General features: G+C 41.0%; 1 protein-coding gene across 1 annotated transcript; it reads right to left on the minus strand.

The window, feature by feature from the left end:
- Positions 1–619: 619 nt before the first annotated feature.
- LOC112989105 (glutathione hydrolase-like YwrD proenzyme) lies at positions 620–22023 on the minus strand. The gene is given in 13 exon segments (XM_064516441.1): positions 620–759; positions 762–974; positions 2007–2091; positions 3195–3365; positions 5188–5352; positions 7024–7193; positions 7733–7832; positions 8871–9023; positions 15950–16152; positions 16998–17155; positions 18737–18890; positions 21813–21844; positions 21846–22023. Coding segments are annotated over 13 exon segments (1830 nt in total). The 5' UTR covers positions 21971–22023; the 3' UTR covers positions 620–658.
- Positions 22024–22268: the final 245 nt, after the last annotated feature.

Here is a 22268-nt window from a genome sequence, read left to right on the forward strand (position 1 = left end):
CACTGCAAGCATAAGAACAAATCAGACACATGCACAAGACCCTTGAAAGATGATTTCTTACACTGTACTCCCACCCTTCCATTAAGCATTAAATCACAACACTGAAGTTAGTTTAACCATATGCACTCAGTGCACTATACTTTTACTGAAAGACGGTTCTCAAAACAGCTGTCGATCATATAGCCAGCTGTCTCACAGTGGTGTTCCTCTGACAGGCACATCGAGACCCCAGAAATGCGATATGAATGTAGCAACACAATATTAATCAAAACCAATTAAAAAAAAACTACCACCAAAAATCAGAATACAAAAGATCCTTTTTATTCTGAGCAACATTTAATGGAGAAAAGCAGCAGAAAATGAACATTTAACACCTGGTTTTTTTTCCTCTCACTCTCAGTCATGTCTTTCTTTTTTAATGGGAACATACTAGAACAATACAACCAAGATCGTATTCTGTATAGATATACAAAACACCTCTCTGCCAGATGGTACCTGTACTACACACAGTGCTCTAGTGCTGCCGCTCCCGCCACCAGATACTCCTAACTCACACATGTAGTGCCATTCCTATGAACTGCAGTTTGGTGTGGAGGGAGCGAACAACTTGGTCCCTGAATTAGAAGAAATTTCATATTCTTTTGAACTATAATTGCAACTAAATATTCGTGTCATCAGTGCACCTACATATGAAAATTAATGCTGCAGCATTATACATGTTCATTCCAGACCAGTACCCCACTGCACAGCCATCTCCCCGGGGTCAGATCCTGCCCACAGGACACTCTGCACGTGCTCGGAGGACAAAGAGCCCCAAGATTGCCACCAGTCCCCTTTAGCGATAATCTGGCCACGACCAAATTGGCTCCTGTTGTGCCCACTGATGGGCCACCGGCTCCAGTGACCTCTGGCTCCCAAGTCGTCTGCAACAGCTCGTGAAATACCGTCTTCAAGTGACAGATGCCACCTGCCTTCTGCGTAAGAAGAGAGTGCTCAGTGACAGCTGAGTCAAGAACAATACGCTCTGCGATAATTAGTAGGAACTGAACTAAAGCATCATCCCCACTGAGTCAAACCACAAAGGCTTCAGTGGGAGTGGAATTTGGTTCAGGCGCAGTTCCCAAAGGCAGGTCGGCCAGGAAGAGGGCCACCACACAGCAAGTCAGAAAAGCAGGTAGGACAGCCTCCTTCTTTCACGTATCTTCACAGCAGGTAACAAGCAGTCCAGTCTTCGCACTCGCCAAGCACAAAGACAGAGGAAACAAAAACATTACATTACAAAAACATTACATTAAAAGGAAACGCCCTCAAAAAGTGAGGACAAAAATCACAGCCCTTCCCTATTAGCTGAGCTGAGTCATGAGACACTTCCCCCCCGGCCACCGGCCCTGTCTCTGAGAAAACTTCGGGCATGTCAAAAATAGCATTGGCCTGTCAGGCAAAACACCGCTGGGATTGTTTTTTGTATTACACTCCAGCAACTCCCAAGACGTTATCAGTTATCCTCCGCCCTAAGGCGAAGTCGCAGGGCTTACTACCGTGCTAACCAAGAGCTACTCGGGTGCATGCAACGGGCTGAAGGAAAACTAGAAAGTGTCCTATGGAACCACTGAATTACAAAGACATTACAGAGCTCTTTATAGGCAGACTTCATAAGAGGGCTGCTGATCAATCCAGCATATGAATTACGTGGAATGAATATACATATATACATATTAAAAAAAAGACTATCACAAGAATGAGATTCCATTCTACCTCACAGAAAAACTGTTTTATTTCAGATTACGCTCTAGCAAGCAAAATGCTCCTTTAGTTTTACCACGAGGCCTGGCAACAGCAGACGAGTACTTGGGTATAGAACCACCAGTTCTCCACGACATGCACATGTGCTGCTGAGAATTGCTGGTCGCATGGTGCTCACAATCACTTCTGTTACTGTATCTGTACTACGATTGGGAACTCTTGGCCTAACAATTTACTCTGCAAGCAATAAATTAAGATCATACCTTTCTTGGAACAGTTCAAGCAAAACCAGGCTGCATCTAAGGCTTCTTGAGGATTCATCCCAAACTCCAATATATTTAGCAGCACCTTTAAAAAGAGTAAGTACAGTTCTACAATAAGGTAGGCTGCATATAATAAAATAATTAATCTCATGAAATTAATCTCATGAATGACCCTTTATAGGAAGACCCCTGATTTGCAAACAAGCTATCTTTGTGGAAACCATTTTAAATTCAACTTTAGAGGCCTGATTTTTTTCTTGTAGAAGTTTAATGCAGAAACCTTAATGTTTACAGAGTCAAAGGCTTGTCAATAACTAAAAACAGAGGCTGAAGAAGCAGAAATTTGCTCCTATGTCCTGTACTGTCCTACTCTTGATTCTCTATGCTCTGATGAAAATATACCTCTAGACTCTACAGGAAAGGCAATGCTCATGTAAGACATAGCAGGAGCTATAGAAGAAAAAGGATATTCCTGCAGCCCCTCAAAGCACCAGAAAGGGAGGGAGACAGGAACAGGATTACTGTAATGAGTAAAACAGATGTACAAAGGGCAGACTAAATTTAATCCAGCTCTTCACCATATCTGCTTGGGCTATGTATTTTTTAACTATTTGCAAGCCTGTGTTACCTTCCATCTTCTATCAGTAGGGACTATCAATAGACACATTAAACTGAAAAGATAGGACTGCACCTAAGGAGAGTGCAAAAACAGTAACAGAAGTGGTTATAGCCTCCATCTTGTATTCTCCGATGAAGGAATCCAATTCTTCAGACAGCTCTGGTGCATCATCCTCTCATCCCCTCGCTTATATCTTCTGTGCATTGCTAGCACATTCCACAGTAGTAACCACACAGAACAGAAACACACGTTTTCTCCCCAGATTTCTCTTTGGAAAAGCTAGAACTATGGATGCAAAATTTGTTTCCACAAATATTCTGCAACTGCTATTTTATAATTACCAATAAGGGGATTCAGTGCCTCCTTTTTTAACACTAGAAAATAAGTAAATACACTAGCAAATACACGTCAATTGATCAAGCAACAATACACAAAGATCAAGGGAGGAGGGCTCAGTGTGACTGCACATTTCTACAGCCTGCCCCAAGAGTTCTGCAATAATCATCTCTCCAGAGCAAACGGTGTGAAACCTTCCATCTGTCAACAGACGGCCAAAAATCAAATGTTACCTGCACATGTCCTTGGGGTTGCATGAACCCTCCCATCACTCCGAAGGGGCACAGAAGTTCCTCACTGTCTGCAGCAGTCGCTAGGGCAGGAATGATAGTGTGATATGGACGTTTCCCTGGTGCAAGGCAGTTTAGATGGCTGCTAGAAAGGGAAAAGTTAGCTCCCCTATTCTGGAAAAACAAACAAACAAACAAACAAAACATAATACACCTTATATAACAAAACTGATGAAATCGTTAAATATCATCTATCTGGTTGAAAGAACATAGTTTATAGCAATTGTGCACGACAGTCACCAAGACTGATCTGATCAGCTAGTCTGTGATTAGGACATCTGAGACGGCACACAGTGTCCCAGACTGTACAGAGAAGCGGGCAGGAGTGAGGGCAGCCAGCAAAACACTCAATGGGGGAAAATGTGTTTAACTTAAAAAAAAGTACTGTTTATACTATTTAACTCTACAAGCAGAGTTAAAAAATTGCAGATGAGCTTCAAACACAGTGTTAAGTTTCCTAAAAACAGAAGGCGTTTATCTTTTTGATTAGTACATACACATTTTCATTCAACCTGTACAGAAATTCTTTGGGAAATACACACAACTGTATGGCCCGCAAGATATGACTTTTACACGTACCAACAGGAATTAACTAGCTACTACACAAACATAAAGAAATACGTACTGCCATTTTCCCTTCTGCAGGAAGTCACTCTCTTCACAAAGACAGAACTTTGCAGATTAAGATAAATTCAGTTATAAAAATTACACTGATGCAAAAGTGTCTAAACAGTATGCGACTAAGTAACATACACATTTAGGATGCTACTGAAGTTTATCATTAGCAACTCAATCTTGTTATTTCAGGACTGAATGAATGAATGTTGCCAAGGCAATAAATACTTAGATTAACTTTTTCCTCTATTGCTATTGATCTTTGACAATGAGTGGTTGGGTGCAATTTCTGCTGCATTTCATATTTTAAAAATATATCTCTTTTTAATTATGCTTGATGAAAAGAGAACCATGCAAACTGCTCTGCTCAGTTTTCAGGCCAACCCTCTATCTGTGTAAAAGGGGAGCAAACAAGGAAAAAGAAGCGGGGGGATAAATATATAGCAACAGAACATCTTCAAAGAGATGAGCATAGAAACTGAGTGAGGACAAGAATTTCACCATTGTGAAAAGTACATAACAGAACAGATCCCATTCCCATATGAGTGTTTAACTGGTACAAAGGTTATACAACAGTAATTAAAGAAACATCAGACATTTCCACTTTTCTCCCTCCAAATGACATGAAGAATTATAGTTTCCAAGCTCACCTTACAAAGGACTCAGAACAAACTTCCTAATTCTGCCCCCCCACTCCACCCTATAAACATAATTTTCAATGTTCTCACCACCAGTGGTATACGAGGCTCTATACAAACAAGTTACTGAGTACACAGCTGTCACTGTGATATAATAACCTTGCACTGCTGAAGCGGACACTTTTAAGTACCTCGAAAGCCATGGAAGACATTCTCATCTTCCCCTGACTTAAGAAAAGACTCAGCTATGGTCACAGCACTCCAAACATAATTTCACTGTCTTTGTCCAGTTCTGTACAGACACAAGGCTGACCTCCTGAGGCAAATGAAGGTGTCCAACAATCTCTGTCTTTGGACTCAGGCACTGAGCCAACAAATGACATCAGTCAGCCCTCTCTCCTGGAACATTGCACCCAAATACAGAAGAAGAACACATGCAAAAGAGGCTGGAACTCCACCTCTGTTCTCCTTCTGCACAAAGAAGGTTTTGTTTCCAAAAAAAAAAAAAAAAAATCATTTTTTTAGTCAGATAGAGTTTAACAAGAACAGGGACTATACATTAAGAAAATCTGAAAACTAACCATCCTATCCTGAAAGAAGAGTACAGCTTGGACTCTCTGATCATCTTCCCGAATTGTCTTCACGTATACTAGAACATCCTATATTTGGAAATCTCTTCTCACTTGTAGAGTAAATCCACAGCTACCTGGTACCAGTCCTGTACCAAAGCCCATGTAGTTGCTGTCTATGAAAGAACAGGCATTGCCTTGAGGATCCACCACAGTGAAGTAGACTATATCTGTTCCTAATGGCAAAACATTTTCAGAACTAAATTTGTCACTGGCTCTGAAACACAGAAAATATTAACATTAGCACACACCGAAAATGTAGCTCAGTTAAAAATAAGACACGGCACATGTACAAGACATAGTTCACCCCGCCTCGTGAACCACCCTACTGTAACCAGAGGGGATACTCATACCTACGAATGACAAGAATATGATCCTAATCCATACTTGTTTTATTAAAGCAAAGAGCTGGATTAGTCTAGACTCCTTATACTAGTACAAAATTGGAAAAAATTTAAGGAGAGTTAATCCAAACTGATAAGCTAAATCGTAATCTGAACTAAACATGATATAGCAAGTTTCAGATGGATATTTTGAAATGGCAGATGTTATCATGTGAAAGATAAAGCACTGGATGGATCCAAAGTCCTCTTCTAGCCACGTAATGCCTATATCAATATGGCATTTCTACTTTATAACTAGTATATGGTTAAGTTCAAACACAATCCTGCCAATAAATTAAAGTAAACACACCTATCTAAAATACACAAAAATAGACTAACACACACTGGTACTTACATACACACATGGGAATTTCTACGTGTGCATGAGTAATCACTGTGCCCCTTGGACTTTTGTCGGTTTCCTCCGGCAAGGTTAGCATTGCACAAAATGCCCTAAAATGACTTTCAGCTACTCAAGACAATGCTAAGCATCAACCCTACTGAGTCTGACAGGACTGCAAACCTCATTAGTCTAAAATTTCATTTCTGCCCTTCTAATGCCCTGGCTGGCTGGCAGGGAAGCAGAGCCCCGTGAAGGGCGTGTTTGGAGGGCTGTACGGCAGTGTTCATCTGCTCTGGCATTCGCCTCCCCCTTCTGCTCCACACGCTCACAAACAGGGGTGCGTTTCCTGCCGCACTGAATTCTCAGCTGGAGGCAGAAATTCGGGGCATTGATGTTTGCTGTGGAGAACAGCGGAGCCCTTCACAGAGCTGCAGCCATCTTCGAGAGCTGACAGGGCCTCTTCTCTCCCCTCTGCCGGCACTGCATTTATCTGCCTCTGGGTGATATAAGCCAGGACTAAAGAAATCATTAGCTGAAAGAGGCACAGACGCCCACAGATACATGAAGTTTCAATAAATCTGGGTTTTGCTGTAGCTTCCATATGGTTCTCTGATCACACTGACTGGCATCAAAAGTTGGAGGCAAATTTTTTTCTCTCTCTTTTTTTTCTGTTCCCTGACTATCCAAGTAAAATTTTTAGTCTTATTCTCATGCAGGAGAAAAATATCAAGCTGTCATTATGGGATTATTTTTGAAATTGAATATTTTAAAACATTTTGTTTAAAATTAGTTTAAGGCATCGGCACAGCCCTTCTAGTTCTGTATTTTCAGTTTAAAATGTGCAGACTAATTGTTTCTAATAAGTCTTTACTATGACATATCAACTGTTATTTGCTTGCTCTCTACTATTGCCCTTCATCTTTTAGATAAAGTTTTTGAAAGTAAAATGGTATACATGGGCTAATAATGAACACATATTTTTGAGCCAAAAAGATTAACACAGAGGCAGACATATTTCAAACTAAATAATTCTGCAGGAAGTCTAAAGACCATCATATGTAAAGAAATAAATCAGAATCTCCAGTAACTGAGCTCCTCCTAATATTACAAAGTGCACTTTCATGCCTAATCCATGAATGCAAGCAAGGAAAGAAGAAATAAATTTTGTAAATTTATTAGTCGAGAACGCTCTTTAGCATAGGTTTTGGACAGAAGTTATTCTGTAGGTACCAGAACTTTATCAGGGTCTGCACAGAATGAGAAAGCATCAGTGAAGCTGAGTTCCATGGCCTCAGTCAGCACGTGCAAGTAGTCAGCTGTATTATGACCCATGACTGAAAGTAGCAACAACAAAAAGACAACTGCATTAGACTTATCAGACATCTTTTAAAACTTACAGCATTACTGCATAAAGAACACTGTGCACCCAGACATTATTCAAAAAATTTACTGAAGTTAAGGTATTGATTCAGTCATATTGTTCACAGCACTGAATGTATAGTAGTTAACAACTAAGAATTTTGAAAAGGCTGTTTATAAAAAATCAGTTAAATCATACTAGAAACTTTCTTTGATGCTTATACTGTAATTTGCAAAACAGAATATTTTCGACATAAAAATGAGAAGTCTTTCATACTAAAAAGATATCTCTCCAATAATCCTGTTTTACTATGCATTATATTAAAAACCCTATCCATTGCACAGTTTATTTAAATCAAAGTTATGCCTTCTGACTGGGCTTTTATGAAGATTTTGCTCAGAACCAGAAATTGCTGAGAATTTTTACAGATTCATTCTTCTGTGTCTGACTCACACTTTCAGAAATGGCCAGACTTGAAAAACAAATGCATACTATCAAAACTCATGACTGGACAAAAAGCCATATCTTTAACATCAAAATTTTCCAAAATGTTTAGGGCCATCAAAGCTGTGATTCCTTGTCCATTTGGGGGTATTTCCCAAACATTCACACCCTACAGAAGGAAAAAAAAATTCCTGCTTTAAACAACCAAAAAGAGAACATTATTAAAAATTTATATTAAAAACAGCGTAGACGGCAGGTATTTCTTCAGGACAGAAAAAAAAATCTTCCCAACAATAAGATACTGCCTTTCCTTGCTTCTCTTCTCCTATTCCATCTTTTAGAATAAGATATGGATATTATAAATTAGCACAGCATTCTGCACAGCAATGCAACCCACTACCAAAAGGCCAGTGTTAGATGGTGGTAATACTATTACTATCACTACCTAGGATTCATTTCTTGGCCAAACTCCAGTTTGCTTCCTATTTTGAAAAAAGACCTATCAGAGAAAGCTTACCAGGCAAACTGGCTACACCCACTCTGAATCTACAACAAAATTGCTTTGCCCTGTATATAGGAGATGTCTACTAGGAGGAAAAAAAGTCTCAAGGCAACTGATCTCTCCCCCTCTCATTCTGGTCCAACACCCTCCCCTCTCTCTCCCAGCAATATAAATGCAGTCCAACAAAAGTTCTGACTCTTTCAGAAAGCTACGGAAGCATAAAAAGAGAAGTTCTCTCTTTCCCATTGTGAACTACACCTACTTTTATTTTAAATATTAATTTTCCACTACTCCAATATTTTTCTACTTCTTAAAAGCTCATTCGTTTGCAGTGTTGATGCGTTTGAATCAAGCTAACAAACCAAAGCATCCACAAGTATCACCAGTTAAAATCAATGTCTGAATTTAAGTTCTAAATTCATTAGTTAACCAAAAGAAAGAAAGATATTTTACCGTATCAGATTTATACACTTTCAAAATCTCTACATGCAAAGGCAAGCACACAGCTAATGAGCAACTGTAACACTGTATGTCCTACAGCCACAGCTATGGAGATGTAACTGGGTTATTAATGCACATAAGACATCTACACATACGTATATACATTTGGCAGCCCCAGTTGTGTAGGGCTGTGGGGTGCAGCTAACCAAAATAAAAAATATGCCACAAGCTCAGCCAGTTTCAGGGAAGAAACTGTCCACATACCCTGTAATTTGTGAAAATTGGTTTGACCTCATTGGAGGTGTGGCTTTTGACATCATCTAAATCCATCACTCCTCCATGTCTCTGAACTGTTTCTACAATAGCAGCTGCAATCCGACCTTCATAAAACCCCTTCTTGCCAGATCTTGCCAGCTCCTGAAAGGGAAATAAAATGTCATCAGGTAAGAATAACCTTACAGGATGATGTGTGTTAAAGACATTTAAAAGTTACATAATTTCAATGATTTAGGTGAGCTTTGTAAGCAAGATGCATAAATTCCCCCAAACAGTAGTGTGCCAATTTTGATCCTAGGCAATAAACTAAGCGAGCAATCACCATGCTATGGAAATGGCATTTTCCCCTCAAAAGACGGCAAGTTTAATACATTCTTTTTGGTTATTTTGAAGATGTTCTAGTTTGGTTCAACTCTTTTTTAAGAATGCGTAAATACTCCAATTGCAATTCATAATTAAAGTTTGTTGCATTTCACATACCAAACCCCAAAGATTTCAATTAGAGTATTGGGATATTCAGCACCTTGAAATTTAGGACACTTATTCGATTGCCCAAATAGCAATTATAGATTATTAATTTTAGAACTCCAAGTTTGACAACACTGCCCTTAAATTCTCCCCAGTTACAAAACAGGAATACAACTTGCATCAGAGAAAGGTGGGGAGATTTAATGTTTATACTAGTTTGCGATGCTTCGAGAAGTGGCATTTTATGAAGTGAAATGGCTTATTAAAACACTAAGGGAAAAATCATGTGAGTTAGTGACTTCTGTTTAAAGACAAATCATAAAAAAAAACACATTATCAGAACACGTGTTTTGACAAAGTCAGAGTGAAAGGCTGCTGCACCTGAAGACAGCCTGTTCTATCTGTGACTGTAAGTGTGGCTTTGAGCGTAAAAAGGGAACAGCTATGCAAGCACACTTCCAAAAATTTCATTCTGCTCTTGAAGTGTTGAGGAATGGCCATTTTATCCTATATACACACACAGATAAAATGACTTAATACATTTCAGTGTTACTGTCAACATTTACTGAATGAGGTCTACACTCAAAGGGACTGGCAAATCAGTAAAAGCATGAGAACAGAAAGATGAAGCTGAGTATAAAGAAGTCATTGGGTTGAGATGATACTTCACGTAGCAGGTTGGGGAGCTTTGAGTTATTATAGGTAATTACATTGCAAATATACACAATACTTTTATTCAAAAAGACAAGGGTGTGAGAGCTACTGAAGCAGTTGCACAAGGTCATACAGTGATGACAGTCAGAGGAGCTGAAAAGAATCCCATAGTCATGTAAATGAAACACAGCCCAGTGTGCTACTATGACACAACTTGGTGATGATGATATAAAATATTTTACCCTGACACAACCAAGCTATAAGTCTTACCGAGGCTTTGAAATACATTCACCATTTAAAAAGCACTTAGATATATATATATTTTCCAATGGAAAGTATAATAAGAGACCTGGTTACATTTGAACGTAGTATTCCCAGCTGCTCTAGATGGTGCAAGGATGAGTCATCAACAAATTAACAAAAATGCAGCAATAAAACCATTAGTTCACAAACACAGAACTTGAAACTATTAAAATAAATTCTTAATACCAAATACATATGTCCATTCTTGGTTTCCAAAGCAACCTCAGGCTGCTAATAGCCAGAAGGGGAAAACAGGAGCAGAGACACACCTTAAAAAGAATTAAAACAAAAAGCCCACCTCTACATTAGGCAAAGTAAAGCAGGAGACCCTAATACAACAGGCTTCTGCCATTTTCCAAAACAGTATCCTGCTACTTGCCCATATCTTGCACGAATTTTGTTAAACCTAATGCTGACATATATTTTAACCATGAGCAAATCTGACTGTGGAACCCAAGCTCAGACGCTACTCACATAAACCGTCACTTGAGGCTGTCCCTTCCCAGGGCAGGGAACGTCTGACAGCACTTTGGGAGGCCATCTTCCAGGGAAACTAGCTACCATGCTGTACGGTCACCTCCATTCCTTCGGCAGCCGTGAAGGAAAAAGCGTACGTCGGCCTTATTTGCTCTGTGATTCCCTAGCGATGGGGGAAAAAAGCAGAAGAGGGCTGCTCATGGATTTTTACCCCTACTCACACAGCACAGCACACAGAAACATCCAGGACTTCAGAGAGGTTGAAAAAGGTGTCTTAAGAACACTGCAACTTAGATATTCCCACCATCAGCAGACCTGTTGGGTTTTATTTTATCTTCTTGAAAAGCACTGGGAATAATTTACGCCTGAACACGTCCAGGGATGCCTCTTAGGAGCAAGAACTGGAAGCAGCTCAGTGTTATTACTGTGGCCTCAATATTGCATGAGTCAACAGCCAACTCCCTGCATCCAGCTGTTCTTATTCACAGTCATTTTAAAGAAGCTGAATTCCATCACAGTCAGCAGCTTCCTCCAGACTAGGAGCCCTGTTAGTTAGACCAGACTCAGATTTCCTGTGCATAACAAGTTGTAGCCAACATGGCCCAGTTCTAACTTAAACTCACAGTGAATAAATGGAAAAACCTGTCTTAATGCAAAAAACTAACCATAAAACTTTAATGTTACTGATTACTGATTAATGTTACTGCATGGAGAGGCCCAACAGTTAGCTGTGCAGTCTTAAGATGCAATTTAGCAGTTGATCTAACCGGACCTAAGGGTAAATTGCTGCTGCAGATTCAGTCCTGTTCTCCACATGCAGCCATGTACCCCTGCCTCTTCCCCGATGCTGGTCCTTGTGCTCCTGTGGCCTTGCCCAGGGCCGGAAAACTAGTCAGAGAAGTAACCTGTCTGAAAAGCACCCCCGTGGTGGTGGAAATAAAAAGAACTCCAGTAAACAAACAGCCCGTTTCAGCCAGATCAGTCCCTTGATCCGCTGCACAGTCAGTAAGCCAGTACCGTGCCTCCTCCTCCTCTGGGTGATGGGCGTCAGCCGCCGCCAAACCGCATCCTCGGTCAGAGCAGAGGGGCTGAGCTCTGCTGCTTCAACCACGGAAACGTAACCTCTGGAAGCCAGCGTCCAGGCTCGGCTGAGGAAAGCAGCCATCACACCCCCTTCGCAAGAAACGACATTTCCACTGTATTTGCTAAAGTATTAAAAACATAATAAAGGGAGAAGGGGGAGGAAATCGAAGAAGCTTAACTGACTGGCAGAGAGAATCAGTCTATAAACCATTGTGGTGGTTTTCCAAATCCCTGTTTCTGCAGCAGAGAGGTGCCATCTTCACTGTTTCTCTTATCAGCGTCTCTTGCTCACAGCAAGATTACAACGTGTTGCACTCCCTTATCTTGTACGCGGTTCTGTTCCCTCTATAGCCGGACACTGAGGATAATGATTCCACGGTGACAAATGTTATCTTTAATTTCAGAAAAACAGATAGATGAGTTGATGACACCATCAGGAACTGAAATCCCAGTGGGGCTGCATCACAACCGACATGCCATGCCTTTTTCCCGGTTCAGGAAACTGCAGGGTGGAGCCAGCAGCCTTACAGACTTCGTTTCCCCAGCTGTCTGGCTTTCCCTACTCCAGAGCCCACACCAAAGGTCAAAAGCGCCAGGATGCACCGAGACGTCTTTCTGACAGGCTAAGACCAGTCGGTTTGCAGAAAAAACGCAGGAGCGGGAGCTCTAATTCCTTCATTCCCACCTGTCTTCCCATAACCGAAGGGTGCCGGGAGGACGTCGGTCACAGGCGCGGTCTGCATCGCGCCGGTTCTGCCCCGCTGCCTGCGCGCACGGGAGACGGGCCGGGACGGGGGCAGCAGCCGGGCTCGGCGGCTGGAAGGGAGCAGGACCGAGGGGAGCGGAGGGCAGCGGATCTCACGGGTTCAGCTCACCTCCGGCACTCGTGGTAGAAGGAGGTACGGGCAAAAGACAGATTAAGAAACAGATAAAAAGAAGTGAAGCACGAAATCTAAGGGCTGCTACAGTCCCTTGACGTCAGGCCAACTTCAAAAGGGTCAGCATATTTTTCAAAAGGAGATACAGATAACTAGAACTATTTCTAGATTATATCACTATCAGCAAGACCAGAATTAGGCTCACTAAATGTCAACGCTGGCGCTGGCGGGATCCGCCACAGCCTTTGCACAACGGGGAGTGCAAGGGAAACACCACGCCCGGGAGGGCCGCGGCGGCGGCGGGGGGGGGATGCGCCAGCGCTCAGACAATACGGGAGTGTCCGAAAGTGACAGGGCACAGGCTGGTACCACGCCATTAAATATTAACACAGGCGATAACTAATCAACTCCAGCTGAGTCAACTCTTTCCTGAAACGATTTTAACCATTTACAAAAAAAGAAGTTTAACTAACCAGGTCTGAACACATGAATTATTGTATGACATGCCGTATTCTAGTTTTGAGAGGAAAGCGTATATGAGAAAAGGTCAGAGTTTTATTTTACTTTTTGAAATAAAATGTTTTTATCCATACCTGAGCTGGCAATTTTTACAGTTTTATGGATAAACCTGTTGTTTGCATTCAACACTGGATTACTTCCCACGCCTTCCAAACCAAACCCAAACCCAAAAGCCAAACCCAAAACCCAAACCCACAAATGCTACGTCTCTGAAAAAACGACATCCTAGTAAGCTTCTGTCTGGGCCTTGTAACAGCATGGTAACTGACTTCAAACTTGAAGCAGAAACAGGAGCAAAGGTTTTTTTTAATCACAGAATGCATAAACGGTTACCTAGCTCTAGTCACATTAGTAAATACAATATAATTTCACAGCACATTTCTAAGAAAGAAAACAAAAGAGCAATGCATTTTGTTTCCTACAGCAGAGATCCTGTATGTGTTTTTAGCATGGCTGAACTGGCATATCACAGATAGACTCTCACCCTCAATTAGCTATTTGTTTTTGCTGACATTTGGTTCTCAGCAACCTGTAACATTACATTCCCTACACAACAAGGTTAAGTGCCTATATTTATCTGTTCAAGATACGGAAATTTATGGTAGTTGTCCACTTATTACTAAATAGAAAGGCCTACCTCCCACCCACTTCAGTCTTACATTTATTTAAACCAAGTTAGCCAGGAAGCAGAGAGAGCCGACATGGAAATAAAGTTAATTTAATACAGGCTCCTGCAAAACCTCCACTAATTAACCTATTTACGGTAAAACCATTTCTCCTTCCATTAAATGCAGTCTATATCATTCCTACAACACAGTAACAAAAATACAGCTGCTGTTCACTTCCTGTATATCCCCTGCTTCAGGGATTCAATAATACGCAATCTTGCATCATTTTTTAGACTTCATGACAGAGCTTAAATTGAAGTTAAGTGGTGAACTGGAGTTCACAATCTCTGCCAACTTTGAGCAGAGAAGTGAAGCTCCGTCTGTGGAATCAAATATAATTTGTTCCTGCAAAAGCATAAAGATTCATCTTCTGTTTGTTTTTAAACAGAAAGACCTAGTTTAGAATATGTTTAAAATTTGTTTTCATTTCTGAAATCCAAAATTAATCAAATATTTTAAAAATGTATCTTTAATGTTTTCAATAACTATGTGGATAAAATAAAATGGTCCATTTCAAATCTCATGAAATAAAAGAAACTTTAAAGCACAGAGTATAATAAAAGATAAATTTGTGAAATAGTTAACATATTCCAACTCTGCTCCTGAGAGGATACTAGGATACTACACCTGAAAACCAGCTGGGCTTTCTACGAGAAAATAACAGGTAATTCTATTTCAAGTTGCAATAAACTTTGCCTGAAAGAAAAGGCAGCTAAATGAAGGAACGGCTAGAATCCTTTTGTTTAGTAATAATTCAGAGAAATTAATTAATTCATTAATAAAACAGAGCCCTGTCCGGACGCTGCAGAGTGACAATGAGGAGAACTACGCCATGAGGACAGGTAGAGCACACAGAGCTTTTCAGTGGAAAGGATTATTTGAATGTAATGTGGATGTAGTTACCAACAGTATAATTCTACTCCTAGCCTGGAAAATTTGATAACAACAAATCAATAATTACCAGCCACAAACTATGTACTACAAAACAGTTCATATGGCTCAGGCCATCTGGATGCCTATTTACAGAGCAACCGCACTGTTGCTGTATCTCCTGCTGACTTCGTGACTGCAGAGCTGTGGGCATGAGCATCATCCGGCGGAGGGTGAGGGAGGAGGAGGAGGAACACACCCCTCGCATGAATCATCTGGAAACAGGAATAGGATAAACTTCCCAAAGCTGCAACAACAAAGGGAGAACTATGGGGCAAAGAAGTTTGGAGAAGGGGTGTGTGGGGCAGTTTCCTCTCCTCCTTCCAATACTCTAGCCAAGAAATCTGGGCTAACAAAAAGTGGTCATATTCTGATAACAGCAGTAGCATGTCACATCCTTGCCTCCATGGGCTTTTCTCTGGATAGTACAGTACCTGCTGTCTCTGCATGGGGATCTCAACAGCTAGCAAACAATTCACATCACACCCAATATTTTATACTGTATTTTTCAATTGGTTCATAAAAAGTAACATTTAAATTTTTACAGAACTGGTGTGAAATTAGACTTACCATTGCATGATCTGTCTCATTTTTTAATTTGACTTATTTGCTGACTGAGAGACCTATAAGCAACTACAACAGTGCAAAGGCAAATATACTCAAATTCTGGTCTCTGCTACAGGAGTGACTGAGCAGTAAATTCACTGCAGATAAAGACACAAACATGTAGTCACATGTTCATAAGGACAAGCACTCCAAGAGCCTATGGAGCCTCATGACGACATCAGGAGGGACAAAGACTACAAGGTCAAGCCACTAGCAATTTGAGGCATGGTGGGCAAAATGATCTCATAGAAATCATGCACTGTTTTAACTGTGGGTGAAGAAAGATTTGGGTAAGACAACTCAATCTCACATTTCTTCTGCAACAAGGCTTCCACAGAGGTCAGTGGGAACCATGCATACATACAGGATACCTAACTAGATCCTTGATGTATAACTAAAAATTAAACATTTTATTTATTCTGAAGAACAAAGCAAAATGACTCACAATTGTTTTGGGTATCCCCAAAGGTGCATTCCTTACCTTAAAAGTGTTAGCCAAAAAGGGATTGGAGGAAACCTGCCCATGCAGTGGTGCTTGGCCATCAGTGAGTAACTCCTTCCCATCCTTGTTTCCAAGTGACTGGAGAATATGAGCATCACATTTCCAGTGATAGGCAGTAATCTCTGCTACAGGAAAACCTCTTTCAGCCAGTTCAATAGCAGGCTGTAGCAGCTGTCCGATAGAGAGCTAAGAAAGAAGATCAGGAAAGGACTGCAAAATTATTTTTGAATTACTGAAATTACAATACACTCCCATACAGCATACGTTAACATTGTACTTTGTCTGAAAAACATACTTGCAGTACTGTCTTTAATGTTTTAAATCACAACAGTTTTATAGATTCTATTATTTTACCTATGCAATGAGTACTTACAACAACGCTAACGAACCTATGCCTGCTCAGAGAAACTATTTTTCCAGCCTTATCTTCTTGGTGACAATACTCAGTGCAACATTATTGCAAGCTCCATCTTTATTCAAAACACTCACCAGACTTTCCTGCTAGGATCAGCTGGTATCAAAATCATCAACTGCAACAGCATGTGGCAGTATAAAATGGTGTCAATCACGTTAAGTAACTTGCTAGCCTGCTGTGTGAAACACTACCAAGCACTAAGCCCCACATACATAGCATTCTTTTTAAAATTTTTTGCAGACAAAAATGTGGAAGCTACTATTTTTTTCTTAAGTTAAAAGAACTCAAGACAGCCTTGAACCACAAGCTCAAATCTCCCCACCTAGTCTGGATCCTGAGCTATTTTTGTAATCAGTCAAAACTTCAAAGGATGAACAAGAGCCAAAAGCTGGATGAATAATGTTTGCACTCAAGTCCCTCTGTCATTATTATTGTCCTTCTGTAGGTTAAAAGTACATTAAAAGAAAGATACTGGATTAAATATCTTAATATTTATTACATTTTAGTAAAACCCTAGCTTTATTAAAAAGATCACAATCCCACTTGCAGCGTATTTGTACATCTTGGGAACTTATAAGAATTTGAAGCTGTACCGGGCATTTCCATTTAGCTTCATCTTCTTGCTTGCATACAAAGAAACAGCATCACAGCAGGCAGCTGCTGCACCAGGCACTGTGATATTATGGGCATGAAGTGGAGGAAGAGGATTTGCTTCATCAAACCCTTGTTCTTTCAAGAGCTCAACAGTCAGTGCCCTTGGAGACCTGCCACTGCAAAGCAAACAGAAGCACATATATAACGTGACAAAGGAAACAGGCTGTCGGTCACATGCCAAAAGAGCATAAATATCGGTCCAAGTGCTGCATGACAGTGGTTCCGACAGCTTCATTTCTATCATGTGATACGTGAAATCCAGATCCTTCATGTTGCTGCTGGAATATTTAGTGTTTCCATCCTCTCTCATCCCCCACTAACAAAATGGGAACAGACAGGGCACCTGGACGAATATTCTTTTCAGACCCCCAAGGTCCTGTCAAGCTAAAAATCCAACTGGCTGCTTCCTTTTCAACTTCTTCATTTTTGCTATCAGAGGAGCTCAATGTGGAAGAAAATACTCTTCTCTCTTCAGTCATGAAAATCTCTCTTTTGAACAGAATTCAAATAGAAGGAAGTTAAACAAACAACTAAAGAGGAAATGAGGTGTAAATATGGACTCTAACCCCTTTCTTAACAAACACGTCCCCAGTGAAATCAGCATGGCAGATGAACTAGCCAGCTCAAAACAGGTTTGTTGTTATGAGGAGGATAAATATGAGGCATTAAACATCCAAGCCTCACAGCAAATTGATTAAAATGCACTCAGTAAATGGTAACATTCTGGCTGTCAATCAAAAGCTGCACACAATCTCCTCTAAGTAGAAGAGATATACAGCCTGGAAGGTCAGGTCCATGGCAATTCCTAAATTCTAACAAATGGAAAACCACACCAGTCTCTGGAATTTGATCCACGAAGTTAATAGGAATGATCTATTTCCACTTCCATAGAAAGTAGTTCTCCTGTCTTTCTCCAGTCTGCCTCCCTCCACAATCTACATTATATGACCCATAAGGAGAACTGCCCTCTTTTCAGAGAGATGATCTGGAAGTATAACTGAACCTATCTGTTTCATCCAGGTATCAATAATGTAACAGCTCAGGATGAACATCTTTTTCACCCTAGGAATCCTTCCCTGCAAATCCGGGTTCATTGCTTTTCTCTGAGACACATGAACCATTTCCACATAAGGGATTTCAGAGCAAGGATGTCTGCAGGGCGGACACACCCCTTACAGAAAGACGGGTCGGGGGAGCAACAGAGCTATGGGGCCACAGTTACGCCATTTCGGCAGAGCGTGCGAACAATCAGCTGGACAAGACACAGTGGGACCCCAAGCCACGAAGCAGGGATGAACTGGAGAGACAGTCACTTCAAGACGGATGCACAGCCCCACATCTCCTTACTACCACAGAAGCCCATACGGCACTGAAGAGCTACCATACTGGGAATGCTGTTTGCCAGCAACACAAGCAAGTGGCAGAAATTAAGAGCTATTTCTCTCTTACCTCCTACCCCTTGCCCTTCACTAAATCTAGAAAGAAAGATCTGAAAGACTGCTATTCTGGGCCAGGGTAAAAGCAAAACAACTGTATTTTAACTTGCAGCGTTATTCCTGCTTTACACTTGGAGCCATTTAGGCCATAAACTGTTCCTATGTACGGTGAGTTAGTTAATTCACAGGAGCACTTTCCTCTCAATTGCACTGGTGTTTAGCACAGGAGAGGAGCACCCAGGCTTTATCTTTGGAATTTACCTTCCGTTCAGGCCACGCGCAGGCTTTGTGTTTGCATCACAGCACAGACAGCAGCAATCTCCACCTACGCCAGCGTTGGCAGGTTCAGTGACACGGAGGGCAGCAGCTACAGCCACAGCAGCACCTACCGCATTCCCGCCGTTCTTTGGAGTATCTGCAGTGGAGACGTCTGTCAACATCTGAGCTGTCTGAAAGTCCCCTGGAAAGGATGGGGGGGTGGGGTGGGGGGGGACCTGTGCAACCAGTACGTGACCAGGTAACAAGGGTCTGAGTGCTCCAGGTGCAAAGAAGGAGCTTCCGGGTTCAGAGGTAGAAGTTGTGAAAACTTCTTAGTTTAATGTTTGTTCTTGTGGAAGATACAAAAGTATGAGAATCTTAGTATGGAAGCAGAAATGAAGATAGACAGAAAAAAAACCTGTCGGAAACAACTACAATACAAGCATTAAAATCTGCCTCGGCTGAACCTGGTGGTAATCTGTGCTACGTACTTCAACGTGTAACCAAGATTTCACTCAAGCAACAGTAATTTCAATTTCTCATGTTTTTAGGGCTTTACAGAACTGGCACAAATGTCATTTATAACTGAAATTTTCTTGTGAAAAATCAGCTGTACTGTCTGCCAGAAAAAGAAACTACAAGCAGACTAAAGTATGAAAACCACTGCGCGTAAGGGCAGAATACATATGGAGGCACACTGTATATTGTTGCGTTCTTCAGCAATACACTGTGCCACAAGGACTACAAGGCTCTGAAGACATATGGTAAGTGAGCGACAGGTATGTTTATTCTAAGAAAGAAGAGGAAGTTTACACAAAAATCAGTAGCAGTGATAGCATCCAATGAAGCTTTCCCTACAAGGCAGGAAAACCAGTTCACTAGAAGAATAAAATTAGAAATATGAAGCAAATTTATCTATTCCTCAACCTTAAAGAAAATGACATGGTTTTCACAGGTCACTTCTTGCCTGAATATCTAATTCTGTAATGTCAAGAGGAAAAAGAAAATCTAAATTATACTTGAGAAGAGAATGAAGACGTGAGACAGACAGCTGCACATCCAGGGTGACAGGAGGAATTTGCAACTGTAGACAGTCACAAGGCTGTGGAAATAATTCTGATTTTTTATCTGTGGGTTTTGACAAAAATTAGAGCAAAACTAGAAAATACATGCACATACACACAGAAATAATCAACAGGCAATCCTAAATGAACCAGTTCCTTTTTTCTCCCATTTTGGACATTACCTCAGGTGGGATTTTAGATATCAGTACTAATTATTAATTGCGTTTCAGTGCTATTTACATGGCCCACAGTAGGACTGACGCTCCTTTGTTTTCTCTTTCAGGCATTGTGGTTTACAAAAAAAGGATTTTGAGCAATACGTAACAAAACATATTTTCTGCAAAGGAACTCCAAAAATAAATCTTACAAGACTAAACAAATATAACAGTAATAAAAAGAGGCATTACTTACTTAAAGTAATGTAAATCAGAGAATCATCAGAGGTTTCTTAGTGGCCACACCCCTAGTTGGTACAGGTTGACAGCTGCCTTATGGCCCCATTGCTAAAGTAAGTCTTGAGGAGAATGAAGGACTGGGTTTATTAAAACCTTAAGAGCTGTTTCATGTAGAAAAGAAAGCCTGAAGGCATTTGTGGGAGAAGCTGGCGAATGGGCAATGGAGGAGGTGTGATCTTTGGTAAAATGGAAAGTAACACAACGTGATTAAAAAACAGTAAGACGGCAAAGAAGTATAAAGCTGAGTTACAGCTAAACTGTAAAAGTCCAATTTCTATGTAAAATAAATTTCTGTATCATTTTTCACCAATCATAGCTAAATCGAGACTTTTGATGTCATGCAAAACTGCCAGCCCAGGAAACAAAGCCAGGCTCCTTTTGGTTCTAACATATCTCCCCATCCACTTCTCCTAATAAATATTCCTCATTAGCATGCTTCGCTCTTCTAAATTCACAATGACATTAATGTGCAACTTAACTTACCACCTGGGCCAAGCCACATCTGTCATGAGCTCTTACCTGAACAGAAATGTCAAGAACAGAACAAAGGTCAAAAAAGATGCAAGGGAAGCTGTGTACCTTATCAGTCTGTCCTCAGAGACGAGGGGGGTGTCCAGCAGCTCGGGGTGTCACAGGAGGAGACTGTGAAACGGAAGGCCGCAATATCTGGTTTTCTCTTAGCCGTTTTTCCCTCTCTGCTTTCCCACGCCTCACCACACAGCTAGCCCTGAGATTTGCTGGAGAAGCCTGTGAACAGAGAAAGGAATGAATTTCTCCCGTGACAGATGTGTGGATAGCTGTGTGGAGGCTTCTACTTTGCACACGCACGGCCCCACCAACGAAGCCCCACGTGCACACAGCAAAGGGGGGCTGGTCTCAATCGCTAGCAAGGAGGAAGGCAGTCTCTGCCCCCTGCACATCTGTTTGCTTGTGTTCATCACACTGGCATCAGAGCTGGGAGGGAGACGTTTCTTACCTCATTTTTTTTGTTCTCTCTCCAAAGAAAAGGGACTTGTTCCAGAGTCAACCAGTCCGTCGCCACTCCTCAATGGAATGACACTATACAAAAGGAAATATAACACAGTGTTTAATGTGCGCCTCTTAAACAAGGTGACCTTCCAGGGCTGTTTTATGCAGGAAGTTCCTTCTGTATTTTCTTGTTTAAGATCAATATGTGACCATATAAACAGACACACACATATACACAAATTTACATGCAGCAGCAGAGACTTTACCAGGCTTGGTTTCAATTATGCTACTCTAAGTCCAATCCCACCAGTAAATTCATCGCAAAACTCTCCCTGGCTAAACTGGAAGAAGGATCAGAACTTCTAACAAAAGTTTATGGAACTCCAGATATCCAAACTGCATTTAAGATAGGGAAGTGGCTATAAAAATCACAAAAGCATGAACTGATTACCTTGGGTCATAACCATATAACGAATTCAGTCATTGATTCAGGAACTGAATCAATGCTGTCTACAATTAAAAATGAAAAATGCATCAAAAGTACATGTTAAGCCACATTCATCTATTTGAACAAAGTCAAAATATGATTACCAAGACCAATATTTGTAGCAAGCATCTGACAACGCAACAGAGCCATGAGTACAAACCACAGGGGACCTTCGAGAAAAGAACTGGAGCTGAGATGCCATTTCCAAGCCAAGGGAATAATGCTGTGACCCAAGAGTGAAGAATCTGAAAGAGAAAGACATACCAAAATCAGTGGAGAGAGTGTGCACTTGTTGGCAGCAGATATGTGACTAATGCCTAGCAATGACAACTCCAGGCCCAGCCTCTTCTACTTGAATGCTTTCTGCAAAAATGTCACCTAAAGCATTTCTCAGACCAGTCCATCTGCATCCAGACCAGTGGAACTCGAACTGGAACTCTAGAAATGACGCAGTCAAGTAGTGTGTTAATCATGCTTTGTCGCCTGGGAAACAGCTACAGATGAGTGACAAATTTAATCTTTATTCACATTACTCCTTATATAATTTTTGGAAATAATGC

This window comes from Dromaius novaehollandiae, chromosome 9, assembly GCF_036370855.1.
Source record: "Dromaius novaehollandiae isolate bDroNov1 chromosome 9, bDroNov1.hap1, whole genome shotgun sequence".
NCBI classification, from domain to species: Eukaryota; Metazoa; Chordata; class Aves; order Casuariiformes; family Dromaiidae; genus Dromaius; species Dromaius novaehollandiae.